The sequence below is a fragment of the Struthio camelus genome, chromosome 1, assembly GCF_040807025.1.
Source record: "Struthio camelus isolate bStrCam1 chromosome 1, bStrCam1.hap1, whole genome shotgun sequence".
NCBI lineage: Eukaryota > Metazoa > Chordata > Aves > Struthioniformes > Struthionidae > Struthio > Struthio camelus.
In genome coordinates this window covers 130,927,135-130,942,295 of record NC_090942.1, presented here as the reverse complement: position 1 = coordinate 130,942,295, position 15,161 = coordinate 130,927,135, and the positions used below count along the sequence as shown (strand labels likewise).

At 34.4% G+C, this 15,161-nt stretch overlaps 1 protein-coding gene across 10 annotated transcripts in view; it reads right to left on the bottom strand.

Moving 5' to 3' along the window:
- The window catches only part of DMD (dystrophin), a 1,217,172-nt gene that overhangs the window by 802,710 nt on the left and 399,301 nt on the right, over positions 1 to 15,161 (bottom strand). For all 10 annotated transcript variants that reach the window (XM_068917030.1, XM_068917051.1, XM_068917057.1 and 7 more), the window contains exons 13-16: positions 14,103 to 14,204; positions 13,887 to 13,994; positions 7,282 to 7,461; positions 52 to 227 (exon numbers count right to left, since the gene is read on the bottom strand). In XM_068917030.1, the coding sequence (XP_068773131.1) occupies positions 52 to 227; positions 7,282 to 7,461; positions 13,887 to 13,994; positions 14,103 to 14,204 (566 nt within the window). The remainder of the gene's footprint in view (positions 1 to 51; positions 228 to 7,281; positions 7,462 to 13,886; positions 13,995 to 14,102; positions 14,205 to 15,161) is intronic.

Here is a 15,161-nt window from a genome sequence, read left to right as displayed (position 1 = left end):
TATTCATGCATTCCTATCCAAATGCTATCGCTATCTCTTAATGATTCTCACCTCTTCCTAATTTCTGAATCCACAAGGAGCTGCCTCTTTTTGTGGGGTGGAGGTGGTGGGAGTTCCTCTTTAGCATGCTTAACCAGGATTTGTTCTCTTGTGGTCACCATAGTTACAGTTTCCATTACAGTTGTCTGCGTTAGTGATGTCTGAGCGGTAGTGACAGCCTGTGAAATCTGTGAGAAGTATTAAAACAGAGGTCACACATTGCTTGAAAGACTTTAGTAAAGACTGTTTGGAGTGGCAATAGAAAATAATGAGAAACTGCTGCTGTCTGATCATAGGCTGACCTTCAGAAAAAAGTAACACCAAATTGAACTCAAACCAAATTGTTTTATCTGACTCATGCTATGTGAATAAAACATCTGTAGAATTCAATATCAAAATCAGAAAGAATCCTAAACAGAATGTATTTATGGCTCCCTCTAAATCACACTGAATGAAGAAAAGAAATAAATGGTAAAGAAAAGGTCAATTTCATGAGGGAATGGAATGATTGAAAATATATAAAATGTTACTGTTTCTGTATGTCACTCTGCCTCCATTCTAAATATTTATTCCTCGAGGACAGATAAAGGAAACCTTTGGCACTAAAATACCAATTGTTATTTTTACTGCTTATACTAATTTTCAAGCCAGGATATAATTCATCACAATCCACTTGTATAAAAGAGCAAGTAGTTTTCTGTAAGGAAATCTTAAATAAGAAAATAAGCACTAGAAGACAGGTAAATATGCCTCAATATTATTTCATAATTAAAAATATTAAAGGGGTTCATAAAAGATACTAACGCTTAAATATGTAACACTACCAATCTAATGTGATTACTTTGCCCAGTAATATGAAAATGAACTTTTTGAATAGTTCAGTTGTAGAAAAAGGTATGTTGAGAAATATTTTCTGCTCACGTGTTTGAAAGATAAAGTGAAAATATAGATTAGTGTCATCAAAGCAGTTGTGCATGTACCATCTACTTATATTTGCTTCCATATGATATTAAACTATGAAGTTCCCATGTAAATATGGGAAGCTATCCTCTAAGTGCCTTAATTCATCACTAATTCTTTTTGTTCTGTCAGATGCTGGCTCATTCTCTCATGGAACAATGGGAGAACAATGATGAACAATGGAGAAGAGGCATACCAGGTAATTAACAGTAATTCCTTTCCCACAGCACTTTCTTCTGCGGAAAAACAGAGTGACATGGAAAGAGCCTAGTGTAAGCAACCAGCCTCTTGTCAGCAGGCAATGCCAATAAGGCAAACAAATATCTGAAAAACCCTGACATGCTGGCAACATTGCCTAATTCCTGTAGTATGCTAAATAAAAAACGTCTTGCTGTTCTTTGCCCAGTCTGCCAACAGAAATAATAGCTAGAGAAGTCCACTGCCACTGTAATTTTGGCAATCTTACTTAAAGGGGTCAACCTGGTGCTACGTTTCCCCTTCTAGAAATGACCAGCTATCTAGGTTTTAGAGAAGAATCTGGACTATTTAGAAGACTATAAAGTTAAGATTCAAAGCAGAACTTTCATCTGCGGTATGTTAACTAGAGTAAGCTGCCTGTGAACTGTAGGGACTTTGGAAATGTATGAATTATATCAATTCTTTGGCAGAGAAAAACACCTCTTTTACTTTTTAATCACTTCTCTCTCTATATAAATACCATTGTTTTGGCATGTATCTGCTTTGATGTTTTCAACTACAGGCATCATGAAAGTAATAAGGAAACATTTCCATACAGATTTATTAATATTTTATGCAGTATTCTTTTGAATTTTCTTTTGAATTAACTTTTATTTCTGGAGGGGAAGCAAAGAGCAAATTAAAATTTCTAAGGTCTAGGGGTCTATGAACACCTGAGGTCATCTGTCACTGGGTTGTCTCTGCAGATAAGAACACTCCAAATCATTGCTTACTCCATAGGCGGATTTTTGGCTAGAGTCTCTCTTTCCTCCTCTCACAAAATTCTTACAGTACTCAGTGAAAGTTTTATCTGAAAATCAACGGCAGGATATGTGTCTGACACCTGAGGCCACTTCCTGTCATGTTTCCATTTGCCGATCAATATCAGGGTACAGCTTAGAGTGAAGAAGGTGCAAAACATAGAATAAGGTGCAAAACAAAGAATAAACCACAGCTAGAACACTGTAGGCCTACAACCAATCCGCAGCCTACAACCAATTACACAGCAGTAACAGCTTCAGCTGGTGCTTGGGAACTGTGCTTCAAACAAAGAAGGCAGTGTAATTACCATACGTAATGTTTAGCGCAGTGAAGTCGCCATGCTGGGAGGTGTAATGATTTACACGTCAAAACAGTAAAAATGTATTTTACATGCTTAATCAATAAGAGTGGAGGTTAAATACTATATACTTCAAAAAGAAAATGGAGATATGAACTTGAAGTTCATAATCATTCTAATCACTGAGATTAGGGAAGACTAAAAGGGGCTGAATATTACACTGCAATGTAACTGTGTGCGATGAACTTTAGGAAGCTGGTATGCATTTAGACTACTACTCTGCAGCTGGCAAAGGAAAAATCCTTAAAAATATAAACTTACAAAAGAGGAAGTAACTTCTACTTGCTTTCCTGGCCAAAAAAAAAAAAAAAAAAAAAAAACCAAAAACCCCACCTTTAATCTTACCATGGAAGTGGTTTGCTTCATGATTATTGATTCAAGGATGATCCAAGTAATGATAGTATAGTTCCTTTAACCATCTAAGTTCCTGACAAGCACATGTGAATCTGAGAAGGGGAGTTACAGACTCGGCCTTTAACCCACTGGAGAATCATAAGGAAAGTGCTAAGGTGACTCATGAGGCTGCACATTAAAAGGCTTTCAAAATACAGTGCTTGCATCCAGTTTCACATCAGCAAGCTTGTTTTAGGAATGCGTTAAAACTCATCTCTTTTCAGAGTAGACAAATTTCAACTTCCTTCTTACCCTCTACAGATAAAGGTATGTACAATGTGTGTATAACACTTCAGTAGTTTTATGCCATTTTATTTCTCTCTTATACTGCAGCCTACCTTTAATGCCATCATTTATTACTGCCTTTGGAAATGCCCTCAGTCCTGATATACTCATAATTTTCCTTAACATTCACTTTTGGAGCTGTCATCTGTTCTTCGATAAAATGTGTGTATGTGAGTGGGGAAGTTCAGATGAGGAATGGTGTTTTCTTTAGTTTGGGAAGGTTTTCAGCATAGTTTGGTGAAGCATAATACACTCACTAAAGATGGCTTTGGATGTCTAAAAGTTATCCATCTAGTTGAAGCACGTTGTCCTTGTCCTTGTTTCCATTGTGTCGTCAATGAAGAAAAGCAGATACTATTTCATGATGAGGATAAACAGCTTTCTGGAGATGTTTCTCCCTCTCATCCTTGCCATCCATTCATTATAGCAGAAGTTTCGGCCATGAGTTCAGATTAGATGCTTAAATTTAGCAGCAAGAAATTCAGCTAAATGTGGAACATTTACATTCTTCTTTCAACACATTTCCTTTGGGTTGCATAACGGTGTCCAATGTCTAATTGGAAAAATCAGCTGTGAAGCGATTGTTCAAGGCTGAGATTGTCCGTTCCACATAATTTCTTAGTTTGTTAAATTATTAATCATTTAGAGACATCACAGTAAGAGAGGGAGGGGAAATAACTAATGACAAACAACATTATTATAAAAGTACTATGAGAATAAATTATTAATGAAAGGAATAAAGTTCGTTTTGAAGTCAGTATCTAAGTTTGAAGAATAATATGTGTATTTTCTGGTAAGTTTCAGTGGAAAATTGTTACCCTCTTCCTACTCCCCTCCACCCTAGTGCATGATTAGACAGAATAAGAACTTTTAGTCGATGATCTTTTCTCAGAGACATTTTCCTTCTTGCAGACTGAATATGTAAATGAGCTGTATAATGAATAAACTAATAAACACCACTAACTTTATCTGCCCTGCCTATTAAGATGGCACATGACAATAAACACGCTATCAATATTTCATAATGCTTGGGTAAACATGGGGACATAGCTAAACCGTGTAACCGTGCACGAGGAAGAGATCCTTAGGTTAGCAACGAGTATGCAATGGCTCCAGAATCTGAAGCAATAAGGCTGCATCAGCATGCTGGCTCTGTGCCAAGCAAAGTGGCTTCTCCTTGGAGGAAGAGCTTATCAACTGAAGTGAGGTCCTATGATACCACGGATACATTGCTTTGGAAACCCAAAACCTGTGCTGCACTGTGATGTATGGATGTACCACTGTCATTTCACAGTGAGAATCTACCTTTTCTGTAATATGAGTTCCATTTTCAAAAGTAGTATCTGCTTTTAGGAGACATCAACAATCTCAATTACTTCTGAATAATTTGGCTGGTTCCAAGGAGGAGAAGTTTATTTTTTTCCCAACCCTTCATGACCACAGGTTTCAGAAATTTTACTGACATGAAATATCAGCAGGCTGTAGCACTGAAACCCACTATCCCTTCAGCAGCATCTAGAACATTAAATGAAATAGCTTTTTATACCTATGAACATGAATATACCCAAACAAACAAAGGCGTGTATGTGCCAGGGAGTGCAGACAAGGACAGGAAAAAAGAAATAGCACAGTCTTCCGAAATAAAGCTTCAAATTGAATTCAACAATTATTTCACCAAAACTGTGGGACCTACACACATGGTATTATGAATGCAGGTTTGAAAAATTGGTCTTGCAAGTAAAAAGTTACAAATACTTTAAGACATCTATGGTATGAGCACAGTTTGGAAGAAGAAACTAAGTAACAAAATATGAATGGAATAGTTAATGGCATTAATTAATTATAACTAATTATAATTGTATTATAATTACAATAAATTAATCAATGGAATTAAAGTAATACAGTATATAAATGTAGCTTTTAATTGAGTATCCAAAACACTGATTTTCACTGTGCAGTTTATATATTAGACAGCCTTTTATGGTTGTAGCTTTTCTATATAGATGGCATATGTAATATGTAACTCCTACTTTTCTCAGTTTAGTAGGTGATTTCTTATATATTAACATGACGGTACTTCTCTCTCAATTTACCTAACTAAAGTTTAACATGTCTATTGCTTTCCTATAATTTTCTCATATATATATATATATATATATATATATATATATATATATATATATATATATGCATACGTTATATATATTATTTTCTATAATTTCTGTAAGATTTATAGACTTTTTATGAAATAAAAATAAACGAAGAAAGTTATAACTCTGTATTTGTTAAGGTCAGAGGGGTTAAGGTGTCAATTTTTACTGGTATTTAGAATTAGAATGTTAGGAAGAAGAATGTTAGGAATCTTGAACAGGTTTATTCTTCTAGAAAATGGAGCTACTGAGCTACTAAATTTATGTTACACACATAAACACAATGTACATACTATGTAAGCTGATCAAAATAAATGAAAATTGGTCTACAACATTTGCTTTTCTTGTAAGATACCGTTTTTTTAAAAGGCATTCATAGAAAGCCCTGTTCTGCAGTTACTATTAGAAACCAATTTGCAGAGGTAGCCTTGAGAGCTTGCTTAGCCATTGAAGTTTGCATAGATAGTTTCTCCTCTGTCCCAAATAGGCTTGAATCTTGTGCACAGCTGCACAACCAAAGGCTTTGTGATGCTCTGACTGTATACACTCTGCACCAAGCACTGCTAGGAACTTCAATCACACAAGGAAAATACATCTTAAATTTGTATTTGTCAGTGAAACAATCCAAGCTGGAGGACAGTACTGTCCTGTAGAAGATCTGAAGAATGTACTCTTTGGAGAAGTTTCCAAAATTCATGAGCCTGTGACCTGACATACTGAGTTCTTGAAATCATGAGATATTAGCCATCCCAAATTCAAAATGGATTTTTCTTTGCATAGAAGCAACAGGTTTCCTAGTGTAAATATGAAAGAGTTAAATCAAAACTTCAACTGTTATCACTACCAATGCTGTATAGCACAAATTCCTTTTGACTTATGTTACTAAGTGGAATTTTTCCTCTCTCCATTGTATTTATCTCTCTTTTGCTGTCTCAAACTAATTTTTCCAACTTCAGCTAAGCAGCAATGACCAGAGCAAAATAAAAGATTAATGAATAGGAGTTTAGAGAAAGGGTATTGAGAGATACCCAAATTGCTACAGGAAATATAGCAGTTTTCATTTAATTATCTTTCCCTATATGTGTCCAGCATAAGGCGGCAGAAACGTTAGCATATAGCCGCAAAAACTTGCCACACAGTAAAGGGAACGGAATCAGACTGACAGAAACATGACAAGTACTCTAGGAATGTTACAGAGAAGCATGCAGTAACATTCGGCTCTGTGCTATTATTAACAAATTTTAATGCCCTCCCTCCTCCATTTCACTCTTCAAATTATGTTGGTTCAAAACTAACTCAACATTGATGAGATAAGGGAATGGAAAAAAGTGAGCTGACTTCAGTTTAACTCCATCAAAAAGGAGATGCTGACAGACGGTTAGAAAAAAATGAGTGGATACATTTTGGAATACTACACCATAGCACTGATCTGGTTTAACAAATGTGAAACATTAATCCTTAGTTTCTTTTTTAATATATTATGGGTAACAAAAAGAAGTAAGACAGAATAATAGTGGGTGATTTTCTTTTTCATTGATATTTTGGCCACAGACATGGGTTCCTTTATCTTTCCAAGACACTTCTCTTTTTATAGACCCATTTTTTAATCTGCAAGTCAGGATAACATAAGCAGAAGTGAAACAGTAATTACATAAACTTTCACTGTTGAAGAGAAATAAAAATAATTTCAGTTTAACTACTAAATGGTTCTAACAGTGATTTCAGATTAAGTACTATTCCACAGAGATAGCCATAACAACTGTGTATATAAAGTGACCAACTATTATAGGTTAAAAATAAATTAACTGGAAATATTTTCATTATGGATTGTACAACCTCTGAAAACTTAGTTAAAAACCTATAAAGTTATCAACACTATAAAGGAGAGCACTTAAAAATAGAGAGATAAATTACATCCTGGAAAGTTATGCAACAAAGAGTTGTATTCTGCTATACTAAAAATAAACCGTGTCTGAACCAATCATGCAGGGAAAAGGTTTAAAATAATATGACAAAGAGCCCCAAAACTACTTCAGGCATCTGACTGGCAAAGGATTTAACTGTCACCAACTGACAAGATGATGGGTTTTAACAAACCTGCTTAGAATTGTTCTCTACCTTCTGCACAAGGCTATCCCAGCGCTGGGCAAAATTTTCAAGACGACTTTCCAGCTTTTGAGCCACTGCTTTATTTTTCACAGCTACAAGAAGGTCTTGGCTGAGTGAATTCAGCTTACCCATCATTTGTCTTTTCATTTCGAGATCTCCTTTTAGGATCTGTTAAACAAAGTCACAGCAACAAGAACAGTAATTCATACAGAAAAACCTAGAAGGAAAACCCCAAAGAAAGCACCATAAAGAAATGAAAATGGGTAAGGATATTTCACACAAACTCCTCTACTTCCACACTGCTCTTATTGTAAAAACTGCTGGTGAAGCTGACATAGTGGAATGGACACATTGTACTTCGCAAAGCAATAAAACATGACAGGTGGAGCAATTTCAGACATCATAGCGTGCCTCAGGTTGAAATATAAATCAAAAAACTAAAGGCTGTGTGACTTCAGCAACCTTAAAGCTGCATTAATGTTAACAACAGTATCAACATTTCAAACAATGTTTCTTTAAAGTTTTGCTGTACTGTGCCCATATACCGAATATTAAAACTGATTCGGAAAAATAATAGGTTTCTAGAAAAATAATATTTCACCCTAAACCAGGATGAAAAAACAAAGCTCCTGAAAACCAAGAAAATAAGATGTTTAGTAAGAACCTTGAGAAGTCTGGGGAACCTTGGGAGCAGTTGGGCCTGGAAATTCCTGTTTCCAGCTGCTGCACCCTATGAGTCATCAGACCACTAGAAGGCAGAGATGTTCACAGAAAATGAGAAACCTTCAGTCCTTATGACTGTACTGGAGTAAACTGCCAAGGGATCGTGAAACTCCCGAAATCTTTACGAATCTCTCTGTGAAGCAGGTGGTTCACAGATTCAGGAGTCATCCATAGCTCCAGCTGCCACCTACAAATTCTTTCTTACTACCACTGCTGGCTTTACCTCATTGATTTTTGTCCCTTAAGCACTCATTCTCCATACACGTATCTATACTAACCAGGGCCAAATTTTGAAATCTTTATGCAACTGAGGACGGTAATCTAATCCTCAAAGCATTTTCTATAATTTTCAAGATGGATGATTACACAACAGTTATAGAAAATAGAATGTAGTCTACATACATTTTCCTGAAGCCTTATCAACCAAAACTGTGATCTAAAATACAGTTTAGTAAAAGGAAAAATTAATGCCCTTTTAACAAGTATTTTTCCCCACTAATTCCAGTACTTCTGATTCAAAACGTCATAAGTACTGATGATAGAAACAATGAACATCAAAGTCTAAACCGACATCTCCCTAGCAAATAGCAGCTTGTAGCCTTCATATTTAAGAATCTGACATAGGAACAGATCTAACACAGAGAACAGACTAGGTGGAAAGCAATTTACCGCCTGAATTTCCACGGATTACTATATTTGACTTCTCCCTGGGGCCTACGGTGACAGAAAAAGGTGGCTGGAAAGCCAGTAACTAAAAACATCAAAAAAGGAGAATAAAATCATACCCTATGAAACATGATCATTGAATTCTTATCAGCAGTGTTTTATTTCCAGTCTCCACAGCTGTCAATGGCTTTACAGTGTACAAATTAGTTAAGCATCAAGCCCTGATATATAGAGCATAATTAGCAAATAAACCACTAGAAAGGGAAGGATGCTAACACTATGTACCTATCAATCAAAGCTATCGCTCAGGATTACCCAATATTCTTTTGGTAGCAACGGTTCACCTGTACAAAAATATACTGGAGAATTCTGTTTTCACATTTCTTTACTGAAAACCTGTCATTGTCCTACAATAGCCAATAATGTGTACTAGTTCTGATTTTTTTCTTGTGCAAGAACAGATCTAAATACTCTGGAAATAACAACAAAATACGCAATTTACCAGATTGCAAGGGAATCAACAGCATTCTAAGTATTAAGTAATTCAATCATAACTTTTATCAAATACATTTGTGTAATATTTACTTTATAGTAGTTCTTCCTTAATTCAGTTTTTAAAACCCTATATTCATTAAGTTATGGTGCTAGATCTTCTCTGGTTTGACATCTTCAAATATTTTAATTAAATTTCACAAAGAAAGGATATCAATGTGCTATAGAAAGGATATTAATGTGCTATATTACTACCACAGTATGAGCAAGTAAAATGTGTATAAACAAGATACAAAGCATGAGCTGGAGAATTGTAATACAGACACAGAAAAGTCATTATACATATTTAACCATGTTTTCAGAAGCTTATTCCAAATCCATGTGCAATGTGTCAACAGCAACATACACTAAGGCACCAATATTCTGATGTTTGAACATTTTAAAGTGGTTTCCTCTCTCTGTTACTAATATGCTTCCACAAGTTTTTTTTTTTTGTTTTCAAGCTTGCACTTTAATTATTATTGTTTTTCTTTTCCGTAAACATCATCAAATTCATCCCTTGCTCATTGTAATAGTCTAATGAGCAATATTGCTGTAAAATGTAAAAGTAATTGTTCGGCTGCTCAGAGATTTATTCCAAGACTCAGTGTTAATGTAGTATCTAGTTTGTTTCTTCTAGTAAGTGAAGAAATTTGCATTAAGTGAAGCAAGTGAGGACTTAACCCTATACTAAGGTAATATTAAATTTAAATATATATATCTAGATCTTGTATACCTTTTTGTTACATCTCAGCCTGTTTTATGGAACATAAAAACACCATCACCTATATTTTACTGGTTGGAAAATTTAGGTGCAGGGCATCAGAATAATCAAGACCATGCCATAAATGGCAATAAAATTTCACTTTAGTCTGTCCACTTATGTTCTATACACTCAGTACATCATATCCTTCAGTTTAGTCCATGCTTTATGTCATCCTTTACCTCATATAAGAATTCAGAGATAATGATGATAGTGAATAAGTGGGAGAGGGTAAACCAGTTATTTTAAGGAACTATTTTAGACCTGAAGCAAATACCCATCAGCATCACAAATGAAGAGAAGTCAATGGTAATGCATATGCAAAGAAGCAATGCCTAAACAGTTTTTCTGCCCTTTAGATTAATTAGGTCCCAGAAGACAGTTAATGACGAAGGAAATAAACCTTTACATACAAATACTGAACAAATCCTGTGAAAGAAACCATTTGTGATTATTTAGAAACATACAGTTCTGACAAATAGATATTGTGGGTACTGTACATAAAATAAGAAGAAATCAACTGACTTCATATCAGTTTTAATGCACAGTTAGAAACGAGTAAATTGCTATATTAACTAAAAATATATTTCCAATCACCCACTCATTTCAACTGGGAAAAAATAACAATGAAACTTCAGTGATAAAAGTGAAGGAAGAGGAGGGACAACACCATAACGTTTAGGATATCCTGAATCTTTCCTCTGTTAAATGGATTTTGAGACTCTGGCTCCCACTACTCAGAATGTATCCCAGTCTCCATATGTTAGGGTATTCTGCTGTCAAACTGAAGAATAACACTTAATTTACAGTTTTAGTAAAAATAAGTTTAACTTGCCTCCTCGTCCCAGTTTGGCAGAACCGTGTCTGAGAATAAACCTACAAAGAACTATTATTTGTTACTAATGGTAAGCCTGTCGTCGAATTATTAGCATGAATCAAATTTTGGGGAAACACATGCTTGTTTATACTAAGTCAAATAAATGATCGGAATTTGGGCCATTAAATACATGATCGGAATTTAGGCTGCAAAAATCTCCCATCACAAAACCGCTAAAAGAAGAATCCATGTGTAGAGATTTTGATTCAGAATCAATCCCTTTCCTTCCACTTACTCAAAATCTTTATTAAAGTCTGCAAACATATCCATACTGAATATCAATTTGGGGAGTGCTGGTAAACGAAAATTTACTTTAAGGAATAATAGTCCTCACTTTCAATGGCCTTAACTAGAAGTATATTTCCTACCACTTGAGAAACACAAGATAAAATTACTGTGAAGAAGAAAACACTCCTGTATTTCCATGTTAGCAAACAGTACAAAACAAACAAAAAATTATTTAAGGTACTGTAGAAGGCTTAGGATCCTTCAGGAGGGTTGCTGAATTTCAAATGAACAGTTATAATGCCAAATGGTTTAACTAAATATTGTGAGAAATTGCCTCAGGCTTAAGAGATTCAAATCTAGCTAAAGAACATGACCTTAATTTTGCTGGGTTGTGAATATAAGAAAAAGAGGCTGCAGGGTCTCCTACCACATAGTGATACCAAAACTGAAATTCTCATGATCTAAAATATGAGGTTTGTTCTAACTGAACTTCTTTTTGAAAGGAGGAATTAATACTGTAATTTGTTGCTGGAAATGATTAGAGAGCAGAGGGACTGAGCTACCGTACTGCTGACAATGTAAACTTTTCTTTTGTATTAGTAAGAGTAAGAATTATAAAAAAAAAAAAAGGTCAATAGTGGAAGAACATGTTCCCTGGTAAGAAATGTTACGTGGATAATGCATTAATACAAAATTCCTGCGACTCAGAGAAGACCAAAATAGTAAATCTTCCTCTACCAAAACTCTGACTATTTGCTATTGTGTGTAGGTAAAATGTGTACTCACTAGAATTTGGAGAAAACTGCTGCTGTGTTTAGGCACCAATAGAAAATATCTTTCTGCTACAAATCATAGAGACTAAACAGGCTGTATTTTTTCCAGCATACCATCAGCATTTAAATAGCTAAACCATTACTTTATGGATCAGCTGGTTCTAAAAATACTAGAAGTTCTTCACCTGCAAAAAAGAAGATTAAGTTGCTATTAAAAAAACCCAACTGTTCCGTCCAGGATGACATGATCCTTGTCGAGGCTCAGGGGGATGGAGGAATCACTTTATTTATTATCGTGTTCAGACATTTAGTTTCATGAAAGAATGGCAATGCTTTACTTAGAGCAACACTTAACAGTTTAAGCAGATACTAGCATTAAATGTGTGTATTTATTTCATTAACCAAATTTATGAAAATACTACTAGAGTATCTGCTTCTTGACATCGTATTAGTTCTGAAAGGGACGCAAACTGGTCTTATCCATAATACTTTCAAACATTTAATACCCTGCTACTTCACAGTTTGCGATGTTTCAATCCCCACTTCGTATCTTGCCATATTCTAAATGCATTAAATAATTGAATAAATCTGAATTTCTTTCCAAAAATTTCTCTTCATGCAGGGTCTAAAACATCCTGTATTGCCTCTAGTTAATTACTCATTAATAAAAGAATTCAGTTCAAACTTGCTTAGTGGTTAAATTACTAGAATTTGGAAGAAGCGTATAAACTGAGACAACTGGCTATATGTAGAATTCCTTTGCTTTACATAAATGCTGGCTTAATCCTAAGTACAATTTAATCAAAACTAACGTCTGCACTTCTAAAGATGCTGTTTTATTAGCCCAGTAATAGTTATAGAGTTGAAAAGAATAAAAAAAGTGGTGAGAGAGAGCGCATAATTACAGTTTCTTAAGATTACACTGACAATCACAATTTTGTGTCTTAAATTTTGACAAATTTCAAAAAATATTAACTTAGTCATTGTATGAATTAATAGGGACATTTTTCACTGATTCTGAACTAGCTCTAAGATATTTATGAACTAAAAAAATGCTCTAAGAATTTTTTATTTTGTTTAAAAAACAAAGAAAATTTATACATTTGTGTATGTGAGAGTAAAATACACGAATCTTAAAAACCTCAGAGAATTACTTAGAATTCAGTAACATCATTGGATTTTCATAGACCAAAAGCCCAAATGTTTCTATTTTTAGTTTAGGCAGATAATGAGATTGATGTTGATTTTAAAATGTTTTTTAAAATCTAAATTTGATCCTATTGTATAACCACATAGTTTGTAATAACTTTAAAATAGTTCATGCCTGAAAATTCTAGCATGTGAACTGCAAAACCAAGTTTTGCAATTATGCCTAGGATGCTCTTTTTTCTATTTGACAAAATAAATAGTAATGACTCTTTAAACAGAAGATTACCACTGAAGTTTCTATTTACTGTAATGACAATTTACCTACTTCAGTGTAAGCATGGAGATAAATGTTTCCTCTCCTTCAAGTGCATAAAAAGTCATATTGTATATGGGTACAGTTGAGGTATTGCTGTGAATTAATATTAATTAAAGTATTTCACAACTTTTGAGTCTTTACGTTTCTCACATTTAAGGAGCGTTTATCAAGTTTTACTGTATGATCAGTACTTATTCATACGTGTGTATTCATATGTGTATATGTCCCTGCACATACACATACTACTCAGCCATGCACATGTGTACATCAATAACATCAGAAAATAAACTTTCAATATAAAAGAAGTCTTCTTAAGGCATACATGCCACTTCAGTTCACAAACTTTTGACTGAAGAGACAGGCAAAGAAAAAATCTATACCTCTTTGTTGCTTGATCAGCAAGACCGTGGACCAAACAATTTCATGCCTTTGAGATAACATCCATTCCCAGAAATATGAAAATCTGTTCTGTTAAACAATACTGTTTGAGAGTAGGATAAAACTAGCTGCATTCAGACTCATGCATAGGAAATCTAAACATAAAAGAGGACAACGAAAAATACATACAGCTAATTTACGTAGACTGGTCAGCATTTCATTTTGATCTTTAAAGCCAGTTGTATGAATTTTGCTCACAGCATCCTCTTTCTCAGTAAGCCATGCATCAAAAAGGCACTGAAAGAAAATTGGAGAGAATGAACAGAATGAAAAGGCTTCACTCAGGCCATTCCTAGTTCAATTTTTTGAACAACATTCCAATTTATAACTGCTAACACTACTCACCTGCTCTTCTGCAAAATGCTGCCATTTACGAAGAATATCTTGCAGAAGAACCCATCGATCTTCTGTCCATCTGCAGATGGCAGCCCACCGGTCTCCAAAGTGCTAGCAAGAAAGAAACTCACAATATATATCTGCATTTGTTTATGTTTTTTAAAATAAGGCCATCAGATTTTCTTATGGTATTACTAATTTCTGGGAAAACACCTTCATAACTCCTTTTTTACATTCTTAAGTCCTTAAAATATGTTGCATGTCACACTGAAGTGGACATCATCACTATTTGAGAAAAGACAGAAATGGAGAGAATAGGAAAAGCAATAGAGCTGAAAAGGGAGAGAGAATTTTAATATTAATCTATAGAAATATTATTCTATTAAGTCTTTGTCAATATGTGTTGAAGAAAAAAACAATTCCAAAACTTTATGATGCCCAAAAACATAACTACTTGAAATGTAATTAGATCACCTAAAGATTTGATCATAGCAATAAAACTTCCAGTTCTAAAGCAGCACTGTCAACTAAGTTATCTAAATTCTTTTCTCTTTTACAATGTTGCAGTGAGTTATTTTTTATAACAGAGATATACGTAAGCATACATATATATATACACACACATACAGACACAGAGGAGGATTTGGAGTTGGAGGAAATGTACAGTTATCTACATGACCAAATAACAAACTACATATTATTAATTTTAAAAACACTATTAGTAAATAATAAACTAACTGTATGGGAAGGATGATAATACATTTGAAATAGACAGAAGTGCTTATGTAACTGGAATCAGATTTGATCTTTTCTTTTTTATTCACTTCCCAAATAGTGGTTAGAGAATATAAATGTTTTTTTTTTCTCCAAACTCTTTTTAAGAAGAACATCTTAAACATTCTCTGCTAGAATATGAATTAAATAGAACGGTATTTAAGATATACCCACTCCATACAATGCAGCATCATTTTAGATACTTGAAGCTAGAATGTCTACAAAGTTCAGTGCGGTGTGGAGCAATTGACTCCGTCCTAGAAACAGTAAAGCTACCCGGAAAATGCTCCTATT